Genomic DNA, 23,834 nt, shown 5'->3' on the forward strand with positions numbered 1-23,834 from the left:
TTGGAAGATTTTTAATCACAGTTTCAATTTCATTATTGTGATTTGTCTGTTCATATTTTCTGTTTCTTCCTGGTTCAGTCTTGGAAGGTTATACCTTTCGAAGAATTTGTCCATTTTTCCAGGTTGTCCATTTTATTGGCATACAGTTGCCTGTAGTAGTCCCTTAGGATGCTTTATATTTCTGCAGTGTCTGTTGTAACTTCTCCATTTTCATTTCTGATTTTATTGATTTGAGTCCTCTTCCTCTTTTTCTTGATGAGTCTGACTAATGGTTTATCAATTTTGTTTATCTTCTCAAAGAACCAGCTTTTAGTTTTATTGATCTTTGCTATTGTTTTCTTTGTTTCTATTTCATTTATTTCTGCTCTGATCTTTATGATTTCTTTCCCTCTGCTAACTGTGGGTTTTGTTTGTTCTTTCTCTGGTTCCTTCAGGTGTAAGGTTAGATTGTTTATTTGAGATTTTTCTTGTTTCTTGAGGTAGGCTTGTATAGCTATAAACTTCCCTCTTAGAACTGCTTTTGCTGCATCCATGGATTTTTCAATCGTCGTGTTTTCATTGTCATTTGTCTCTAGGTATTTTCTGATTTCCTCTTTGATTTCTTCAGTGATCTCTTTTTTATTTAGTAGCTAGCCTCCATGTGTTTGTGTTTTTTACGTTTTTTTTCCCTGTAATTAATTTCTAATCTCATAGCGTTGTGGTAAGAAAAGATGCTTGATATGATTTCAATGTTCTTAAATTTACTGAGGCTTGCTTTGTGACCTAGGATGTGATCTATCCTGGAGAATGTTCCATGCGCACTTGAAGAAGAAAGTGTAATCTGCTGTTTTTGGATGGAATGTCCTATAAATATCAATTAAATCTATGTGGTCTATTGTGTCATTTAAAGCTTCTGTTTCCTCATTTATTTTCATTTTGGATGATCTGTCCATTGGTGTAAGTGAGGTGTTAAAGTCCCCCACTATTATTGTGTTACTGTTGATTTCCTCTTTTATAGCTTTTAGCAGTTGCCTTATGTATTGAGGTGCTGCTATGTTGGGTGCATATATATTTATAATTGTTATATTTTCTTCTTGGATTGATCCCTTGATCATTAGGTAGTATCCTTCCTTGTCTCTTGTAACATTCTTTATTTTATAGTCTATTTTATTTGATATGAGTATAGCTACTCCAGCTTTCTTTTGATTTCCATTTGCCTGGAATATCTTTTTCCATCCCCTCACTTTCAGTCTGTATGTGTCCCTAGGTCTGAAGTGGATCTCTTGTAGACAGCATATATATGGGTCTTGTTTTTGTATCCATTCAGCAAGCCTGTGTCTTTTGGTTGGAGCATTTAATCCATTCATGTTTCAGGTAATTATCGATATGTATGTTCCTGTGACCATTTTTTTAATTGTTCTGGGTTTGTTTTTGTAGGTCCTCTTCTTCTCTTGTGTTTCCCACTTAGAGAAGTTCCTTTAGCATTTGTTGTAGAGCTGGTTGGTGGTGCTGAATTCTCTTAGCTTTTGCTTGCCTGTAAAGCTTTTGATTTCTCCATCGAATCTGAATGAGATCCTTGCCAGGTAGAGTAATCTTGGTTGTAGTTTCTTCCCTTTTATCAGTTTAAATATATCATGCCACTCCCTTCTGGCTTGTAGAGTTTCTGCTGAGAAATCAGCTGTTAACCTTGTGGGAGTTCCCTTGTATGTTATTTGTCTTTTTTCCCTTGTTGCTTTTAATAATTTTTCTTTGTCTTTAATTTTTGTTAATTTTATTACTATGTGTCTTGGCGTGTTTCTCCTTGGGTTTGTCCTGCCTGGGACTCTGTGCTTTCTGGACTTGGGTGGCTATTTCCTTTCCCATGTTAGGGAAGTCTTCAACTATAGCCTCGTCAAATATTTTCTCTGGTCCTTTCTCTCTCTCTTCTCCTTCTGTGACCCCTATAATGCAAATGTTGGTGTGTTTAATGTTATCCCAGAGGTCTCTTAGGCTGTCTTCATTTCTTTTCATTCTTTTTTCTTTATTCTGTTCCGTAGCAGTGAATTTCACCATTCTGTCTTCCAGGTCACTTATCCATTCTTCTGCCTAAGTTATTCCGCTATTGATTCCTTCTAGTGTAGTTTTCATTTCAGTTATTGTATCGTTCATCTCTGTTAGTTTGTTCTTTAATTCTTCTAGGTCTTTTTTAAGCATTTCTTGCATCTTCTCGATTTTGCCTCTATTCTTTTCCCAAGGTACTAGATCATTTTTGCTATCATTATTCTGAATTCTTTTTCTGGATGGTTGCCTATCTCCACTTCATTTAGTTGTTTTTCTGGTGTTTTATCTTGTTCCTTCATCTGGTACGTAGCCCTCTGCCTTTTCATTTTGTCTATCTTTCTGTGAATGTGGTTTTTGTTCCACAGGCTGCAGGACTGTAGTTCTTCTTGCTTCTGCTCTCTGCCCTCTGGTGGATGAGGCTTGTGAAAGTTTCCTAAATTTGCTTTTCTTAATAATAGATGTTTGTATATGAGGGAAATGAAGAAGAGGAATATCCTGTTTCCAAACCTCATGTGAATGAACTTGCTTCCGAAGAAGATTATTTTTAGCATATCAACATAAAGTCATCCCTCCTGTCTATGGGGGATTGGTTCCAGGACCTCCTACAGATACCAAAATCGAGCATGCTCTAAGTCCGTTATATAAAATGGTGCCGTATTTGCATATAACCCACGCATGTCCTCCCGTATACTTTAAACCATCTTTAGGTTACTTATAATATGTAATACAATGTAAATGCTATGTAAATAGCTGTGAGCATGTGGTAAATTCAAGTTTTGCTGTTTGGAACTTCCTAGGATTTTTTCTAAGTATTTTCCATCTGGGGTTGGTTGAATCCGCAGATGTGAAACCTGCAGATAAGGTCAGCCGACTGTGTATGTGGTTACATAACGGATTGTTAAACACTTTGCTGTTCACTGTTTTCCACCACCGCAACCTAAAAACCTTTTTTATGTGCGATGGCATTAAACGTAAAACATAGAATTATATTAATTGTAATAGTCTTATAGCTTCCTACTGGCAGTTTATTCAGTATTAAATCCCAATTATTCACTTTGTTTTATCATTAAAAAAAAATTGAAGCAGAGCTTACATACTGAAAGAAATTACAGCACAAAACCAAAAAGAGCCTATCAAGTAAAATATACGTAAGTTTAGCAGTGATTTCTTCAGTAGCTTAATAAGTCAGTTGACTATAGATATAACTTTCTAAAATCAAGTAATATTTTAATAATAAAATAGAATATAGCTAAATTGCTTTATTTGCCTGTGATGAAATGGCAGGCTCTGGAGAATGAAAGCTGTGTTCAACTTTTTTATTTTACCATCCCAATAGAAATGTTTCCTTTAACAAATCTCAGAATTCTTGAAGTACGGGTTTTGCATTTTACACTAATGTTACTAGTCCTAAAGGTAAATTTTTAAAAATTCAAAATGCATCCATAAAGTACACTATTTTTTTTTTTTCTGTGTGTCTAACTTGTCTCATCACCCTCATTTTATTGTTGAGGATCAGAGCTACTGATTTTGCTGCTACTTTTTGCATGTATCCTAAGTCCTCCAAGAGAGATTCTTCTTCTGGGCTACACTTTTACCTTTACTGCCAGCAGGCAATCTGTAGGGCCACTTGCTTGGATAGTATAACAGTCATGGGAACAGAGGCATGGATGGTTTTGCAAAAAAGGAGAACCCTGGTGAAATGCAGGGACTTTATTAATTTAAATGTATATTAGATACACATTAGTATGTAACTTACTTTAAAAATATGCATAAACAAAAAAAAATATGCATAAACAAACCAAATGTTGCCATGGGAAGCCAAGAAAAAAACATGCATCTGAGCAAAGAAACAAAGATGTGAGTTCCTTCTTAATTTGAGGATTTATCACTCTTCTTTAAGTTTATTCTCATCTAATTTTACAAACTGAAGTTAGTTCCTAAGTGCCGTGAAGTCTTGAATTTACCTCATTGCTTTCCTTCTTGATTCTCAGGGCAATGTGTTTCTGCTTAGCTGTGTCTTTTTCCTCATAAACTAGCCCCACTTCAGGAGACAGGACAGCCTCTGCTGTCTTTTCTCCCGAAGATGGCCCTTTTCTGTCTCCGTACTGCCTTTTATAGTGGAGGCAAATGGTGCCCTGCTGTCTGTGCTATTTTTAATTATTTTCTCAAGTGGAAATCTCAGAATGACTCAGCAGCCTGACTTTTTTCAAGGTTCAAACTATTTTGAACCACAAATAATATATATGTCAAGCACGGTTAAACATTTTCCAAGGACTACTTTTACAGTTTGGTTGCAGAGAACTGTCATAAACCACGTATTCACACTTGATCAAAGCTGCTATTTTAAATATTCATGGGAGTAGTTAAAATACATCTTCTAGGCTTGTTAAAAACAGTATCTGTGTAATAAGACCAGGAATAGTTGATACATATATATGTTTAATAATTCATGTAAATAAAGATTCAGAATTGCTCTAGCATTATTTTCTCTATTTAATACCTTGGTCAGGTGGTACTTCAGAAATCAAACCCAGTTTGTATATAATTAATTATAATCTTGCATTTAGGTGTGTAGAATTATTAATTGCATATGATGCTAATATTAATCATGCTGCTGATGGAGGACAGACACCTCTATACCTGGCCTGTAAAAATGGAAATAAAGAATGTATTAAACTCTTGTTGGAAGCTGGAACTGACCGAAGTGTAAAAACCAGAGTGAGTACCTGTATGTTGGGTTTTGTCCTATAATTTACAATATGTCTCCAAACTCTACAGCTCAAAATACAGTTGCTTTGTTTTGTTTTGCTTTGAGGATATTGGGTGAGGACATTGTCTTGTTTGAGCATCTGATTATTAGAAGCTTGTTCATTAGCCTTTCTTTTTAAAGGTAGTTGGTGTAGTGCCTGGGAATTGTAAGCAATGGACAAAGGTCAGCTGTCATCGAGGTCGTCGTCAGTATCCACAGTAGTGCTCATTTGTAGTATGTGTAAACAGGAGGGAGTTTGTGGCAAGACAGTGCCCATTGCCAGTACTTAAGAGGAAGGTTATTTGTGCTCACTGTTCTTCCCAGGACTGACGTTTATTGTTGCTAAGATTATGCAACACCTCACAGAGTTCAAGGTCATTGTCTGATTTGAGTCAGAACTTGAAGCACTGTGTGTGGAAACCCACTATGAAGCCTAACAGGCTGAGGTAGCTGTTGACTCCATCCCACACAGTTATGGTACCTCCTGTACAGGGCGCACAGGTGAAGTCAGGGACTTAGAAACTGAAGAAATTTGGAGTCTGATCCACAGAAGAGTCCTTGGATAATACTTCTGGCTCCGCCACACAGAAATGCATTTGAAACAAACTTATCAATTCAGCTTCCTAAACTGGTCTTCATCAACTATCATGATAGATTTAAGGACCAAGAAATCAGCCTTCGTACACTGGCATGCATTTCTCCAGTGGGGGCCCATCTAAGGACTGGTGGGTTTAACGGAGCCCACTCTTCACTAGGATCAGGAATTTTTTTTTTTTTTTTTGCAGCTTCCCAGAATGTGAAAAGCGTAATAATCACCACCCTCCAGGATATTCCTGATGAAAGACAAGTGTAGACATCTTAATCTCCAAAGGTTATCTGAACCTTGGATCTCTTCTGTTAATAGAGAATTGACTATATTGTGCATCCATTTCAAAGGAAACACCCTTAAAATTTTCTAGGATAAAAAGGTGCATTACCTACTTTAAGGTCACTCTTAGATTTTGGATTTTCTTAATTTCTCAGAAGAAAACAAACAATTAATGGTATAACCAGAGATATAAGCAGGGTATAGACATTTTCCATTGAGTCCTATTGCAAGGGCTTTTTTTCTTTAATTTCCTTTCTATTTATTTTTTGAAAATCTGAGAAAATAGTCCAGATTCGTGTTGTTTTATATATTTTATTTAAGAAATCTGTGGTATTACACATTCATTATAAAATTCTGCCTTACATATGAAAAAGGAATGAATTTTACATCATTATCTGAATGAAAAATAAGTAGTTCAACATAAAAAGTCACATCCTATAAGTTAGAGAACACAGAAATCCATGCTCTCAAGCTAGTTGTTGATAAGCTGAATGAAATTGTTAGAAGTACAGAGGCTCCAAAGTACAGAGATAAATAGCATAATTGATAAAGGATCTTAAGGGAATAATTATTTCTCCTGACTTTTAATAAGAAATCAAAGGAGAATGAAAGATTTTAAGTTTTTCAGAAGTAACTGCATGGCCTTTGTAATATAAATTAAGGAAGGTCAAGAGCACTTACACCCTGTTGCCTAATTAAGGCTGATACCCATGTAAAGGTATCTACAGCCCAACAAAGAACAAGCCATGAAACACTTTATCTGCCTGGGGTATACCAGAGGACTATATGGTATTCCAGCTACTGCCCAGCCATGGTCTGCTGTTAGCCAAGTCGATTCCCTTGATACGAAGTACAGAACCAGAGAAAAAGCCACATCGTTCACTGAGAGCTTTAGCAAATGATCAGATGACTCAGTCTAAATGTAGATGGTTACCATTTATTGTTTGTTCTTCTCCCTGTCTTCTACCCCGTTATTTTTTTTAAAGTGTACTGTAACTCACTGAAAAAATATTTAGTGTAGCAGTATGAAATACCAAATGAAAAAAATAGGCCAAAGGGAAAATAAAATGAAGCCAAAATACGTATCACCGAAATAATTCTCAATTCTTTTATGAAAGTCTTAAAAATCTAATGAAGGTGGATACCTGAGTAGAAGGCAGACCTATCTTTATATAAAAATGAGAGACTACAGAGGGGATCAGGATTTCCCCTAGAATAGTGTTTGTCAAACTTTAGTGCAGCAGAGTTGCCCAGAGGGCTGTTAAAACGGATTGCGGGGCCCAAGCCTTGAGGTTTCTGATTCAGTAGGTCTGGGATGAGGCTCACCAATTTACATTTCTAACAAGTTCACAGGTGGTGCTTATGCTGCTGGTCAGGGGACCACACTTGGAGAACCACTGTGCTAGGAAAGAGTTGTGAGTCTGCTCTAGCAACCAGCTAAGTGGACGGTTGAGGCTTCAAAGTATAATATGTTCTAGAGAATGGGCCCAAGCGTTTTAGTTGGAGCATTTTCTAAGCTTGCATTTATCAATATCCAGCTGCAGTCACAGAGAGCTCCATAGAGGCTGATAGGTATCTCATGAAGTTACTTGACTTTGTTTTTCCTTTATGTCTGCCTTTTCCCTGTTATCTAGAATCTTTCCTTCTGAAATCAGTGGCATAAAATTTTAAGATAACTAGAATTAGGACTCTTCCCTGTAAGTAAAACTGGCTTATAACAGCATTCATTTAGTACAGTACTGGTAACTTTATATTTGCATATAAATTTTAAAAAATCTTTATGCTAAAGTTCATTCTCTTTCATAATATTAAATTGAGGTTCTGTTTTACCATATATAATGCTTAGTTACCATCTTGGGCAGTACGTGTTCACTCCAAATGGTCAACAGTTAAGAGGAAATTCTTACCAAATAGCAAACATGAGTCATAGCAATGGAAAATACGCTAATTGACAATGGTCTGAGAACTTAGCTCATCTATGATATTCAGGATCGGAAGCCTGATTTTCCCAGCTCAGTGGTCCATGGCCAAGAACATGTAGAGGTGAACTTTAAATAACACAGTTCTCAACATTGATGTTGTAATCAACCCTTTCCCCCGGTCGTTTTATTTTCAGGATGGCTGGACACCAGTTCATGCAGCTGTGGACACTGGTAATGTGGACAGCCTCAAGCTTCTCATGTACCATAGGGCCCCAGCTCGTGGAAACTCGTTGCACGAGGAGCCCGAGTCGGGCGTCTTTGACTTGGACGGAGAAGAAGAGAGTCGTGAGGGCACATCCAAGCCTGTTGTTCCTGCAGACCTCATCAACCACGCCAACAGCAAAGGCTGGACTGCTGCCCATATTGCTGCTTCAAAAGGTTTTAAGGTGTGTCTGGTAGCAGCTGGCCTCGTTACACAGTTGTAATTTGATGAGTGGCGAAGTTGTCTGCTATTGACTGAGTGTGTTTCACCTGAATAATTGGGGACTGAGCAGTACCATTGCAGGAGATGATCCGCTTCCAGTACAAACCAACATTTTTTTGTCCAGCAGATATTTACGGCCAAGTGTATATGTGATTTAATCACAAAAATCAGTTTGGAGTTTGTTAACAAATGTGGGAGTAATTCCAGACATTTTGTCTCATGTCAAATTAGAGGAAAAGTTGGATATTGATAGAGTCCACAGGGTTGTTTGATTCCGTACCAAGACCATGCCATGAGTTAGAGGGAGGGCCAGGATTCAAGTACACATGTCCTGTACTCTGAACTCCCTCACTAGCCCTACCTGTGCTGTCTTATGATACATAAGAGGGCATTCTAGATTTCACTCATCACTTAGAAGAGAGAAAGGTTCTGATTATTAAGGAAATAACATGAAATAGTAAGCCATCCATTCATGCTTCTTTTTCTATGTAAATCACTTGAGCAATAATATTGCTTTAACAATGGAAATCTATCAGGAAGCTCCTGAGTGCAAGGCATTGTGTAAGCCAACATTTGCAGGAATCATTTATGCGATTAGTTAACTCCTAGTTCAGTGGCAAGGGTGCAAGATACAAGACAAGTGTAGGATAAGAGAAGTTCAAAAAATTTAAAACAAGGGTAATAGACACGTGGTTGGAACAGTACAAAAATGTAAATTTTTACTTTTTGGAAGAGAGAGTGCACGTATTTCAGAGAGCAGAGTTGTGGAATATTAGGCTCAGGAACGGCTCATTCTGGAGGAGATGGAAACGATTTTGGCCTTGCAGTGTGGGTTAAATTTGTCACCCATCACTGGAGAATAGTTCAGATGGAGGGAGCAGTAGGAACAGACCAGAAGTAGGGAGGTGGGTAACAGCTCCAACTGAGCTAATGAAGAGTAGTGAGAAGTTTCACAGTATGGCACCGGCCTTCAGTGATGTATTAAGAAGTCTGAGCTATATTTACTAGTCAGAGTAAAACCATTGAAAGGTTTTGTACAAAGGAGCAAAAGAATCAGCTCTGTAGTTTAGATTGATTGACTTAGCAATAACATTTAGAAGACTGGGGATTATGAAAACATTGGTGGCAGGGGAGAGACTAGGTGAAAGATGATGGGGGTGGTAGAAATACTAAGATCACAGAGTACAAATGTCCAAGAATTGAAGACAGATTAGATACAGGCAATGAGCGAGCTAAATAGAAGGATCATAGTGACATTCTCAGAAAGAGAAAAGAAGAGGCGTCATTGTGATCAAGATAGAACGTGGGGCTTCCCTGGTGGCACAGTGGTTGAGAATCTGCCTGCCAATGCGGGGGACATGAGTTCGAGCCCTGGTCTGGGAAGATCCCACATGCCGCGGAGCAACTAGCCCCGTGAGCCACAACTACTGAGCCTGCGTGTCCGGAGCTTGTGCTCCACAACAAGAGAGGCCGCGACAGTGAGAGGTCCGCGCACTGCGATGAAGAGTGGCCCCCGCTCGCTGCAACTAGAGAAAGCCCACGCACAGAAACGAAGACCCAACACAGCCAAAAATAAATAAATAAATAAAATTAAAAAAAAAAAAAAAAAGATAGAATGTGGATTTAAGCATGCTGAATTTAATTCTGGGATATGTTCAACCAGATGGAGATATCTGGAAATAGCTAGAAATGTGCATTTGGAGCTCTTGGTTGGGTAACTTCCTGTTGTTATGATCTAGAGCAGAAGCTGTTCATTTTGGACTTTGGGGTTTTTTTTTTAGTGAGAAAAAGGCATGATTCAGTTCAACGTGGAGGTATTGCTTGCTAGTAGTAGTTTACTCCTATTTTATCCTTAAAAGAAAAAACCTACAGAAATTCTGTGAACTTGATATATATATATATATATATTGGTTTGAATGGAAGGCAATGACATTTGACATAAAAGTGTTTGGAAGACAAAGATGGAAAATATGAAAGCTTAAATTTGAAAATGCATAGTTAATCTAAGACAGTGAATCTCATTTGATGGAGGAAAGGTACATGGAAGGGGTAGTTCTCAACTGACTTCCCCCTTCAAGAAAATCTGAGGATAATGCAAGAGGTTACTGACAGCGGTAGGTTGTTCACGCACTCAACCTGAAGGCAAGAAAAAAAAAGGCAAAACAAAAAACAAAACCTGAGCATCACTGATCTAGAATGTTCAGCCACTGACCCTCTGATGCTAGGCAGAGAGAGGAGCCCACTCTCCAGGGTGAGTTACCCTGCAGGGTGGGGGGCTTGTGTTGCCACTCAACTCCTTCATTATGAACTCCTCATAAGTCCTGGTGTTTTTATAGCCGAGGATGGCGTCTTCATGGCTTCCCAGGCCCCTGGCAGCGTGGATGCTCTGTCATCATTGAGTAAAGGGAAATAGGATTTCTTTCTCACATGTAATATGACTCTCTCTGTATTCTCTTCTTATGTTAAGAAGCTTAAGATAAATTTTGAACAAGAAGAGAGAGATTTTAGAAAGTGAACGTGACTGACAACATCCACACACTGCAAAGAAAAATAATAAATTAAAATAATAAATTTTTTTTTTTTTGCCCTGGAGTAGATATATCATCTTCTAGGCTAACCTCTTCATTTTATGGTTAGGATATTTAAACCCTGGAGGGATTAATAGATAGAAGTTGGAAATGAAGCCCAGAATGCCTGTGCGGCATTGTGCGGCCTGCCTTCCTAGTCAGTCATGGGTATTGGAAAATATTTTTCATCCTTTGCCTAATACAGTGTTTATATCCTGGCTGACTCCATAGAGGTAATCCATTCACAACTAAGTTGCTAAGACCAGTTTTCTGAAAAAATAAATGACAGTTCTGAGTTAATCATTGTGTGGGTGAAGAGATTCTACACTGACCACAAGCAGAGCTTAAAAGGTGTATGTTTTTTTTCTCTTTGCAATAGCATATATGTGTCCAATCCGCATAAGGTAGTAGTGCCGTTATTATCCAAGAAGATGACTTCAGTTTCCATGTGTTTTTCAATGTAAAACAAAGTGGGATTTCAGAGCTTGAAGACACATAGCTCATCTAGTCCAGCTGCCTTGCCTTGCAGATGAAAAAATTAAGTTTTGGGAAATAGTGTAACTGATTCCCCAAGGTCAATTCATAGGAGACCAGATTCCCAAATCAGTCCTTTTTCCACTTAGTTCTTGGTCTTTTTCCCAATGTTTAAGCAATTTATGCAAATCACCATTTAGTGTTTGGTAACAAGAGTAGCTCTCTCTAAAGCTGGTCTGTGACTGCTCCGAAGTTGAACTCATCACTGAGGATAAACTTGTTTTCATCACTTACGGTGAGTGGATAGAAGAGTTTCTTAGTGAAACTCTGTGTTCTGTCATGAGAACTCTGACATGTCAAGTTCCTGCTGCAGAAATAGATTAGGGAGAGTGTCTGGATTTGAGCAGCTAGTTGTTGAAGCTCTCGTTCAAACAGATTCTTTATTTGGCGGATTATGTGTTTTGAGTAGATGATAATTCTAGCTTACGTATTGCCCAAGCCAGTGGCTTCCTGTCACTCATGCTCTTACTCAGCCTTTCTGGGTTGTTTAACATGTTGACTCTAATGCAGACTCCTCCTCAGCTTCTAGAACACTGCTTCTTCCTCGCTTCCCTTCTGAATTTGATGACCAGGCTTTCTCTTTGTTTTTCTGGTTTTTCTCTTTCGTTTTTTAACCCTCAGCAACTCCCATGCTCCTTCCTAGCTGCCTAGTCCTATTTTTTTTTTTTTTTTTTTTTGTGGTACGCGGGCCTCTCACTGTTGTGGCCTCTCCCGTTGCAGAACACAGGCTCCGGACGCGCAGGCTCAGCGGCCATGGCTCACGGGCCCAGCCGCTCTGCGGCATGTGGGATCCTCCCGGACCGGGGCACGAACCCGTGTCCCCTGCATCGGCAGGCGGACTCTCAACCACTGCGCCACCAGGGAAGCCCCTGCCTAGTCCTATTTTTAAGAGTTTATCCAGTCTTTCAACTTTAACTGTGGCTTCTACAGTAACTCTTCCCAAACCCAGATCTCACACCTGGCTTTTTACCTGTCTTCCAGACATTTATTTCCTCCATCCTAGAGGTCATCTCTAGGCAGTCCCACAGTCCTCTGGTCAGGCAGTAGCCTTCTTGTTGCCATCTTTACGCCATCCTCACAGTGTGTAGGAACTGTGGACTGATGGATGCATTTTTACCTCTTAGCCAGGCGAGTGTCAGGCATTCCCTCCCATCCTCCAGCATCCACCTGACTGGAAAGTCTGAATGTGGTATGTGTCTTAAGCACAGAGACCCACATGGAGCCCCAGGATTTAGATTTCCTCTCCCTAGGTCATGGCTGCAAAGAGAAAAAAAATGATAGGAGTCCCTAAATGTCTTCCTTGTCACAGAGTTGGGTACCTGGCTAGGAGAAGACAAAGACAGGATAACCTGTGATGTTGGACCAAGTCTTTGGGACTAGATGATAAATAGAAATCTGTGCTTTTGATTCTGCATGATAATTTTTTCCCCTTAATTTTTATAAAATTATTTTCGAAAAGGTCAGACTGTGTGTAGATAAAGGGAAGGCTATTTTTTAAAACTCTCATTCCAGAGTGTTCAGTGCAGAGTATTGCATCCTTGCTTAATTTGAACAGCAATGACTCACAGAATCCTAAAGGATTCTCACATAAACTTGGCCAACCAGAGTTTTGCTTCACCCATCACCCAAGACATACACTTTCTGGTGTTTTCCACTAACACCTTTCATGGGTCTGGTTTTGACCCTTTTCCTCCTTTCGCTCTCTACTTTCCCCCTTGAATGATCTTTTTGGTCTCCAGAATATAATCTATAGAGATTCCAAAATCTTCTCTCTAGCCCACCTAACCATGTCCTGAGTCCATTCAGGAAGGTCTTATCCAGGACGCCCACGGTTTTACAGGGCATCTCCTTGATAACCCAGTTGGCCCAGTACAGTCCTTGTTTATGCCCATCATCCCAATGTAACCATTAACAGTGCCCCTTTTTACTCTTAAAAGTGTCCCAGTTTAGCCAATTATATGGTAACCCTATTGATGACCATATTCATGTTTACTTCCACCAAACAGCTCCATGAGGATGCATGCCTGGGCTCCCGTGTTTAGGCTGCATCTCTTGTTCCTCCTCTCAATCCACTAACATCCCCTGACATTTGTGTTTATTGCTCCATCTTTCTAAGATAATGAGTTAAAATGATTGATAAAACTCTAGATTTTATTCCCTTATAAATGAACATGTAAACAAAGGGAAGGCTATTTTTTTAAATGTCCCTTGGGGAGCCCTCATCATGGGCTGTCTGGACTTGTGTAGGCCCTGGTGTGATCTCTTCATCTCCAGTCTCTCCAGCTCCTTTACAGTGTCTTGAGAGGGGCCTTCCTAACAGGAAGTTGGTCATGTAATTTACCTTTCGTCTTTACAAGGATAAGTGACCTTTCAGTCGCTTCAAGGATAAGTGCCAGATCTTTACATGACAGACAAGTCCCGTCCAGATCTGGCCTCAGCCTCTCTCCGCAAGCACACTTGTCTCCTTTCCTCATGCACTCTCTGCTCTGACCCTGCACTGCTGGCTGTTGTGTAGACATGCTGTCTCTTCTCTCCCTGCCTTTGCATCTGCTCTTCTCATGACCTCAAATGGCCTCTTCTGTCCTGATCCCTCCCTGCCTGGAAAACATCTCAGCTTAAGTCTTGGCTTCCAGGAGTTCATTGGTCCCCAGAGCACCTCTTCACGCTTCACTTAGGGAGCTTGTTCTTTACTGTGATTATTTGTATGCCTCCCTCCCTTTCCATCTCCTCCAAAAAATCACTTTTCATCGTTGTATATATTGTGCTCAGCAGTCTCTGGCCCACAAGTACTAAATGTTTGTTGAATCAGTGAGTGAATGGGCTATTTTATGAGAGTTCTGTCTTAACTGGTCTCCTTTCTGTATGTCTTCCAAATGTACCAGTTGGTTTTCAGAACTGAGCTGATCATGGCATTTCCTACCCGAACATATCCTCATGCCTCCAGAAAGACATTCAGGCTCCCTAGCACTCAGCCCTTCACGGCTGACGCTAGCTGTCTTCATCTCACCCCTAAGTCCGCCTGCTTCCTCATACTGTTATTTCCCATTGTGATAGCCTCCATCTCCCCTGCCCTGCAAAACAGTGAGCACACCCACACCCCAAGTTGTTCCCAGCACGTGTGCCAGACCCTACCTGTGCATTTGCAGACTGCTTTCCCTCCCACTTCCTTTGCCCAGTGTCAGACCCTCAGCTCCCTGTCCTGACTAGGATCTTATCTCTAGCTCCTTGGACTTGGGGTTTCAGCTTATTCTCCCTGGCACTGGTACCTTGCTTCTCAGCTCTTAAAGGCCCCTGGCAGAGGTGGCTCATTGTCCCTCAACATCTTTTCTACCCTCTTCTACAATAACGGACCTCTCAGAGTTCAGCTGGGCTCTTGACCACCCAAAATAAAGACTACATTCTCCAGCCTTCGTAGCAGGTGACCATGGACACCTACCTAAGTTCTGGTGATTGGGATGTGAGTGGAAGCAGAAGTTGAAGCCTAAGCCACCGCTTTCTGAAGTCTCTGCTCTAGGGAATTCCCTGGTGGTCCAGTGGTTAGGGCTCCACGCTTTCACTGCTGAGGGCCCGGGTTCGATCCCTGGTCGGGGAACTTAGATCCCTCAGCTGTGCGGCGTGACCAAAAATAATAATAAATTAAAAAATAAAGTCTCTGCTCTAGCACATGTATCTGTATCATAGTTAACAGCACTTTGATTTAGACTCATTCATCTAGACCTCTTGCTCTGCGTCACTTGGAACAGCCTGCCCAGTTTAGGTCCCCTGAGAATCCAGTTCCAGAAGAAGCAACTAGCATCACAGCAAGTGTTCTCTTCACTCGAAGCCCACCCTTCAAGGAGAGAGCTTAGATTCTTTTCTCTGCCTTTCCCACCTCCTCCTCTTCCCCTTAGTAAAACTTTCTCCTCACTTCAATAGCCCCCTCTTCTGGGCACATTTTCCCCGTGGCTCTTGACTATACTTTGCGTCTCTGCCGGAGAAGCAGAAACTGTTACCCATCTTCGTCGTCACAACCCTGGGCTCTAACACAGCGCCTGGCACAGAGGTGCTTAGTATCTCTTTCATAAAGTTGTGAGGATGTGTGAGCACTAAATACTTGTGCTGTGTTGGAACGGTGCCTGGAGCTTAGTATGTGCTCCAGTCGTTCCTGTAGCTGCTGCTGTTCAGTGTCAGTTGGGTAAAGTTTTCATCTTCTTTGTGTTCCCCACGGAGCCCAGCATAGTGCTGTGGAACTCACAGCTGTGACCCTGTTTGGATACGCGTTATCCTGCTATCTTTCCAACATTTCTTGCTTCCTTATAGAGAAAGCTACTGCTTATGTTATTGCCTACTGACCTACCTGAGTGTAATAAAAATTATACACAACCCACTTTATAGGTCAGACTTAAAAGAATCTTGCAGATTTTGGTTGCATCTTTTATCATTTCTGTTTGTAATTTGAAGTACCATCACCTAGAATTATGACGTTTGCTGATGTGCTGTAATTCCTCACCACTTACCTGAATATTTGGGCTGTGTTCTAACTGGTGATGATTATGTTGATTATAACAAAAATAGCAGCTAATAAATATTGAGAACGTTTTACGTGCCAAGAATGTAAAAGCTTTTTACCCATCTTTTCATTTAAGTCATGTAACAGCCCTATGAAATACACATATTTGAGACACAGATATGGAAACTGAGCAGGAAAAGGTTAAATGATTTACCGAAATTCGTAGATAAAACCATTTATATTGGCAGGCTTATTAGACCTCCCCCACCCCCCGGTCTGTTTTGGCTCTTACCTGCTTTTGCTGCAAGTACTAACTTGTGTAATAAATGTATTATTTTTATCTCTTATCATCTGGGAATTCATAAAGTTTAACGCTCAGATTGCATTCTACTTAAATCTTTCATTAGAGTTAATTTTATTAAATATTTTAAACATTTATTGATTTTGTACAAATTAGTAATAACAATTGGACAAAAAATGTATGTATTTGACTTAGTTTTCAGTTCATTTCTTGGCTTAGTGATTATTTTAAACCTGAACCCCAGACCAATGAAAGCTAGACTTTGATTACAATTGTTAGAGAAGATCCCTCCTTCTTGAGCAGTGAGAAACCAACGCCCAAGTCAGTCCCTTTGCAGAAGACAGATTTTCTTGATTCAAAGGTCCTCTGGCTCGGCGGCTCCATTGTGCAGGTACGAAGGCCTAGTTTCCCATCCCCCCAGCATCCAAAAAGATTCCCTATATTGGCTTTGTCCTCAAACCAGCACTGGCTTCCTGTTCAAATTTCACTTAACTGGTGGTCTCAGCTTACTCTTTGTTTTTCTTTCTGACCCTTAGGGATTTCCTGTATTTCCTTGTGAACTCATGATTTAAAATATATTTTGAGGCCAATATGAAGCAACTGGAACTCAAGTATACTCCTGGTGGGAGCAGAAATTGGTATAGCCACTTTTGAAAGCTCTTTGCAGTCTATACTTATACAGAACATGTGTATACCCCATGACCCAGAAGACCAAGTTTGTACATTTACCCAACAGAAATATGTACATGTGTCCGCCAAAGGACACGTACCAGAATGTCTATAGTAGAACCCAAATGTCCACCAACAAGAAAATAGATGAGTAAATTGTGGTATATCCATATGATAGAATACCACCCAGTAATTTTTAAAAAGAATGAATTGAATTATAACTGTTCCTAACACATGGATGAATTTTACAGACATTATGTTGAATGAAAAGAAGCCAAATATAAAAGTGTATCTGTAATATGGTTCCATTTATATAAAATTCATAAATAGGCTAAGCCAATCTGTGATCTTAGAAATCATAGTAGTAGCTACCTTTGGGGGGAGAAGGGGAGGGGCTAGTGATTGAAATGGAACATTAAGGAGGCTTCCAGAGTGCTCCTTACACAAGTATGTTCACTTTGTGATAATTCTTCAAGCTGCACACTTACTTGTGTACTTTTCTATATGGATATTATATGTCAGTAAGAAAGACATATGTTTTACAAAACAAAAAAAGTTTTACAGCACAATTAGAGAAAGCTGTTCAGACTGCATAGTTTACTGTGTTGTCAGAAGTGGAAGTCAGTCCAGAGAGTCCAGAGCCTGTGTGTGTGTGTGTGTGTGTGTGTGTGTGTGTGTGTGTGTGTAGGGGAGCGAAGAGAAGGACAGTGCTTGTTTTGGTTGTTAGTTCCTTTTCATGGTTTCTGGTTTATTCAGTTTTGTGCTTACTGTGGTGGGAAATCAACAGACAAATCATGAAGTGGTAGAAGCTGAAATAGCAGAGTTCCTTGATAAATATCCTGATGTAATATCCTGCCATGCAGTTCCTTATTTGAAAATGTTTGCATATAAATTGTCTACCACTTTGAATTGAAAATTTTTGGAAAACTACGACCTTTCAGTTCGTAGGTTAGTGATATTTTTTAAATGGAGATTTCCTGGAGCAACACAAGAAAAAACTAAAAAAGAGAGGGCACCTAACTTCAATATCTATTGAGAATGTTTTTCTAAAACTTCAGTCAACATGGTCTTCACAGCTATTTCTCAAATAAATAAAGTAAGACAGTGTAAGATCTCAAATATATATGTGCTTACAAGGACTCTGGGACAGACTTGTTACAGTTGGAGCCCAGCACTTGCATGACCAGGAAAGCAGTGCCTGATCTAGAAGATAGCAAGGTGCATCTGGTTGTAGCAGAAGTCTTTTTGCTTTATATTTCCAAATTACAGTAAAAGGATACTGTCTGCTGAAGTCTTTTCTCCTTAATTTCACTCTGCAAACTGAGTGATTAGTAAGCTAATTTTTTTTTCTCTTGAAACCTAAGAGGCTGTTCTGTGGAGCAGTGTTTTGATCCTGTGAATCACATGTAAATGAAGCACTGTTTGCTTTTCATTTGGAGACAGTGTTTAGATTAATCTGTGTATTTGGGTTGCTGGGAAAGAAAGAAGCTTTCTGGCTGAGAATTCCTGATACGCTTGCTACAGGCAACTGAATTTTCCCTTGGAGTTTTCGCTTGAGTTTATTCACTTGGACGTGAGGTAATGGAGTTCGTGTCTTTACAGAACTGCCTACAAGTCTTGTGTAGGCATGGAGGGCTGGAGCCAGAAAAAAGAGATAAGTGTAATCGGACTGCACACGATGTCGCCACTGATGACTGCAAGCACCTGCTGGAGAATCTGAGTGAGTGCCCTTTGCAGCTGCATTGCTCATCCTGCATCCACACTGCTGGGGCCTCTGGGACTGTGGGAAAGAGAGTAATGCAACTACAGTTTTCTCACTCTCTTCTTAACCTTCTTTGAACCCTAGCTGCTACAAAAACACTTAATTGGTTATAAATGGGGTAATTATATTTTTCCACATAGAATGGCTTTTTACAGAATTAGTTGTTATTGAAATAATGCTAGGTCTTCCTTGTATTTGACTGACGTTGGACAGCTTTTAAATAATTATTGCTCTTTTCTTCTGACTTAGATTGTCTTTCTAGGCATGAGACTAGGAAGCTATGAGAAATCATGGCCGTCTAGTGTGCTATATTAGCTGATCATATGAATGTAGGCAGGCAGGTCAGTTATCTCTCAATGTCTGGTTGCCTACCTGTCTAGGAAGATAATTGATGATCTTTTGGGTCCCTTCTATCTTTAAGAGTATATACTTCTGAACATTTATGAAAAGTTCACTTGTGGGTTTATGAATATGGAGTGCTAGATCAGATGAAATACTGTGACCTCTTATATCAGGCAGCCAGCTGTATCAGTAGTTGGATTTGAGCTTACATTCTAACATTGAGTCAGAAAGTGAACAATAAACATAAGCAGTAATTCATCGTATGGTATGTGAGATGGTAATACGTGCTATGGAAAAGACTAAGAGGGATGGGGAGTGAGAGGGTGGGTTTCAGTTTTTAAAACGATAGACAGGGTAGCCTCACTGATAAGACATCTGAGCAAACACTTGGAGGTGAGGAAGGGGCAGCTCTGTAGATCTCTCAGGTAAGAACTTTCCAGGCAGAGCATCAAGCGGGCGGAGGCCCTAACAGGTAGGAGCATATCTGTTGTGTGTGAGGAACCGCAAGCAGGGCAGAGTGACTGTGTTATCACGAGTGAGGGGAGAAAAGTAGGAAAACAGGTCAGAGAAGTTGCAGGAGGGGATGGGGATTGAGCCTGATCTAACTGGAATTTGTAGGCCATTGTTGGGACTTAAGGTAACCATTTCAGTGTTTGAGCTTACGAGCGATGGGACCTGGTATACATTTTTTTTTTTTAAGAATTTTTGTCATTTTTAAATTCAGGAACATTGTAAGTATCCCTACCCTGTTTAAAAAAAAAAGACATTTGTTAGCTATCATTTTCTTTTATTTATTTTAGCTATCTCATTTAAAATTTTGCTTTTATCAACTTAGTAAACATAAGTGAGCTTCTAAATAACACAACATTGTAAGTCAACTATACGCCAATAAAACGTTTTTTTAAATAACTATTAAAAGATAAAATCAAAGAGATCTCATACTAATTGTAAAAGGCCAACCCTGGCAATGTTCCTAATTAAGAACGGTGTACGTTTTAATGGTATCTCTGGCTGCTTTGTCAAAAAAAAAAAAACAACTAGGAAGTCACAGGCCTAATGTTAGGCCATTAATGTAGTGTTCCAGGTGAGAGCCAGTAATGACAGCTCCGTTCAGGATTGTAGTAAATGAGGACGTTTCGGTTCCGGATACAGCCAAAGATGAGCCAACAGAACTTTCTGATGGGTTGGGTGTGAGGTACGAGAGAGGGGATTCATGGATAATTGCAAGGTTTTCAGTCTGAACAACTGGCAGGATGGCATTGCCATCAGCTGTCTAGGGGAAGGCTGTGGGTGAAGCAGATTTTGCTAACGAAGATTAGGAGTTATGTTCTGAGTTATGAATTTGAGATGCCTGTTAGGGCGTCTATGTAGGAGATGTCAAGTCAGCAAGAATTCTGGAGTGAGTATGAGCTGGATTTATAAATCTGAGAGTCAGCAGTCTAGAGATGGTACTTAAAGTCATGGGACTGTATGAGGTCTCGAAGGCAGTGAACACAGATAGAAAAACTAAGAGAAACAAGCCTTGCAAGACTCTCATTAAGAAATCTAGAAGAAGGGGAGGGACCAGCAAAGGAACAACATTAGAGGGTGACCAATGAGGTGTGAGGAAATCCAGGAGGAGTGTATCAGAGAGCAGAGAGATTAGCTGTGTCACAAGCTGCTAAGTAACATGAAGACCAAAAATAAAATCTAGTAGGTGGTCAGTTAATGGAAAAAAGTCAGTTCAAGAAGAGGATCATAAAAATATTTTTAAACATTTCATTTTAATTTAAAACACACCAAGTAGTTCTTTCATCAGCTTTTAGGTGAAGCTCTTTATATTGATATGGTTCTGCTGATTGAAGTGCCACATATTTTTATTTGAACAAACCACATCTTTAATGCTTTGTCTGTGGTTTCTGTTGTTTGAGGACGTAAACATATTTATGAAGCAAACTAAAGGCAGTATCTGTCTAGAGATAATTAAATTTTTTCTAATTTTATGTAGTTGTCTCATCCATATCTCACTAAAAACTTGTTTATAGCAACTCCTGTTCAGTCTCAAAAGTGTTCTCATTTTCATAGGAATAGTAACTCATTTCATCAGTATCTGGAATATTTAATTTACTAATTATAGTAATGAGTTCAACAGACATAGAAGATTTGGGATTAAACACAAGTGGTTCTTGATAAGCATATAATTCAGTTCATGAAAACAAGTACATGGGGAGCTATCCACCTGGGAGGGGGCCCCAGTCCGCTGGTGTCACAGAGAGATTGGAAGGATCATTTTAAAAGCTTCTACTGCACTGTTCACCAGTTATCAAGTACTTACTCGTTCTTGTGAGATAGTGTGTTAACAGATAATGTGTTAAACAAATAGTATGTTAAATCCCTTCCAAACATGAGTTCATTTATTCTTCATAGCATCTCAATTGTACGTTCCTTCCATTTTATGGAAGAAATTGGGGCATAGAGAGATCAAGGCCATTTACCAAGTACACATGGCTAAGTAGAAAGCTGACCCTGAGGCCCAGCCCGAGGTCTGTATGAGTCTGAAACCACTGTCCTAAGCACACTGACCTACGCAGCTGTAACCTGCCTTCTTCATGATGTTATCAATGAAAGTGAGGAGAAAAGGTGATACAGAGAGGTCAAGAGAGGGCTCTTGTTTTCTCAGATGCTTTTTGAAAGAATTTGAGAACCTTGCTGAAGGGAAAGAATCAAGGAAGTAGAACTGACCAAAGAGACAAGGAAAGATAAACAGTTCAAGCAACATGGTTCCAAAGAAACTGTGAAGAGATTGGGAGACCAAAATTTACTCCAGTAGACGAATATTCAATTGATGATATTTAAAAAAGGATAGCTGCCCTTTGCTTTGTTTTTAAAATGTTTATATCTGTTTGTTTCATGTAAGATTTTTGCTGGTTTTTATCCTGTCAGGATTTTTTCCCCCTAATTCTTTCATTCTTCCAACAGATGCTCTTAAAATACCCTTAAGGATTTCAGTGGGTGAGATTCAACCAGGCAACTACGGTGCCGACGGTTTTGAATGTGAAAACACAATATGTGCTTTAAATATTCGCAAACAGACATCATGGGATGATTTTTCAAAAGCAGTGAGTCAAGCTCTGACAAATCATTTCCAAGCAATCTCTTCTGATGGATGGTGGAGTCTGGAAGACGTGACGTTTAATAGCACCACTGACTCTAGCATTGGCCTCGGTGCAAGCAGCGTGCGATCCATCACGTTAGGTATCAGCAGTCCAGCAATGAAGGGAAAGTTAAATTTCTGGGTTTATTTACATTCACGGGCTCCCTAACCTGATACGCAGCTCACTGATGAAATACATTCAAAGCTCACTTGTGGCAGCTGCTGGCGCTGAAAAACTTGAGTATTCATAATGCAACTATTACATAATGTTACCTGTTGGTATAAAAATGCTTTTATGCCTCAAATAATATCCAGAGAGTAAAGAACATGAAAGCCCTTGATGAGGCTTTGTGATTGCACTTGCTATTTAGATAAAGGCAAGAAACTAACCACATTGCAGCTGCTTGCTAATACGCAAGCTCTGAACACAGCTCCAAGTTTGTACTCGGGCTGTGCCAGAGATGCAGTAGTGTATGAACACCGTACCTTTGGACGGGAGTCCTAATAAAGTCTAGAGTTAGAAGAAGCACTTTAATGAAGATAGTCAGGGCTCCCGCTTGGGATGAGTCAGGGTGATACCTGGTCATTTCTGTTTGATAGGACTCCAAAGAACTTCAAAAGATAAGATTTGCTTTCTGGTAAACACAGTAAGCGTACTGTAAATGTTAGTTGTCCCTGGTTAGTTTCTTTCCTGTCGAACTAAGAGAACTGACATCTATGGGGAACCTCCTGTGATGGCAGGACTGTGCTGGGAGCTTTATTTATATACAGACCTTAGTGAGTCCTTAGAGCAGGCTCACTTACAGATAACTGGTTACAAGTTAACTTGCCTGAGGTCACACAGTCAGGACTCAGATTCCAGCCTGTCTGATAGGAAAGCCTGTGTATTTTCAATAGCACCAGGTTGCAAAAGAATAGTCAAGGTTGAGGGAAGGGCAATTTTCACCGTGCGATTAATGTATCAGCGTATTATATTAGAAAGTATTTTATTTTGTTCACACATATATGCTAAATCACTTTCGAAACATATATTACCAATAGCTTTTAAAGCAAATTATTCACAACTTAGTTTTATGGATCATTGTTATAATCATAAAATAATTATTACAGAAGAATTATTAGATTATATTTTATTATAATCTAATAAAGATTATAATAAATCTTTATTATATAATTAATTTAGAAGTGCATTAAAAAAATAAGTCATAAATGATTCTCAGGAACACATTTGCCCAGAAAATGCAGTATTATTTAAGGTGTGGTTTTGCCCAGGGGTCAAATAAACGAAGTCCTCACGGCTATGTTTTGAACGAAATGGCCCTCCACCCTCAGCCCTCATCCAGCTGATCTGGAAACTGGGGAAGGCAAATGGGTATTCACCAGCATCAGATCCAGGTACTTCTGTGAGCAGTGGGTGCTAAGGCCTGACCGTTCTGGTGTTCATTCTTGTCCCAGAGGTGCGGGGCACCCAAGAAGCATTTCAGATCTAAAAATCATTGAGTTTTGTGGGTAAAGGCTTTCGTTTAGTACCTGGCTGTGGCCACTTGATAACTGGTAGTTACAGGCATACCTCAGGGATATTGTGGGTTCAGTTCCAGACCACCGCAATAAACAATACCCCAGTAAAGCGAGTCACATGTATTGGTTTCTCAGTGCATATAAACGTTATTTATAATGTATTGCAGTCTATTAAGTGTACAATAGCATTGTCTAAAAAACTATGTACATACCTGAATTTAAAAACTTTTTTTGCTAAAAAATGCTGACTATCATCTGAACCTTCGGCAAGTCATAATCTTTTTGCAATAGTAACATCAGAGATCACTGATCACAGATCACCATAACAAATATAATAATAACGAAAACGTTTGAAATATTGTGAGAATTACCAAAATGTTACACAGGCACAAAGTGAGAAAATGCTGTTGGAAAAATGGCGCTGATAGACTTGTTCCATGCAGGGTCAAGAGCTTTTAGTTTGTAAATAACACAAGC

General features: G+C 39.6%; 1 protein-coding gene across 4 annotated transcripts in view; it reads left to right on the plus strand.

Moving 5' to 3' along the window:
- Window positions 1-23,834, plus strand: part of CTTNBP2 (cortactin binding protein 2) — a 175,428-nt gene that overhangs the window by 108,128 nt on the left and 43,466 nt on the right. For all 4 annotated transcript variants that reach the window (XM_032643252.1, XM_032643249.1, XM_032643253.1 and 1 more), the window contains 4 exons: window positions 4,587-4,737; window positions 7,753-8,004; window positions 18,205-18,322; window positions 21,665-21,940. In XM_032643252.1, the coding sequence (XP_032499143.1) occupies window positions 4,587-4,737; window positions 7,753-8,004; window positions 18,205-18,322; window positions 21,665-21,940 (797 nt within the window). The remainder of the gene's footprint in view (window positions 1-4,586; window positions 4,738-7,752; window positions 8,005-18,204; window positions 18,323-21,664; window positions 21,941-23,834) is intronic.

This window comes from Phocoena sinus, chromosome 9 (assembly GCF_008692025.1).
Source record: "Phocoena sinus isolate mPhoSin1 chromosome 9, mPhoSin1.pri, whole genome shotgun sequence".
Lineage (NCBI taxonomy): Eukaryota > Metazoa > Chordata > Mammalia > Artiodactyla > Phocoenidae > Phocoena > Phocoena sinus.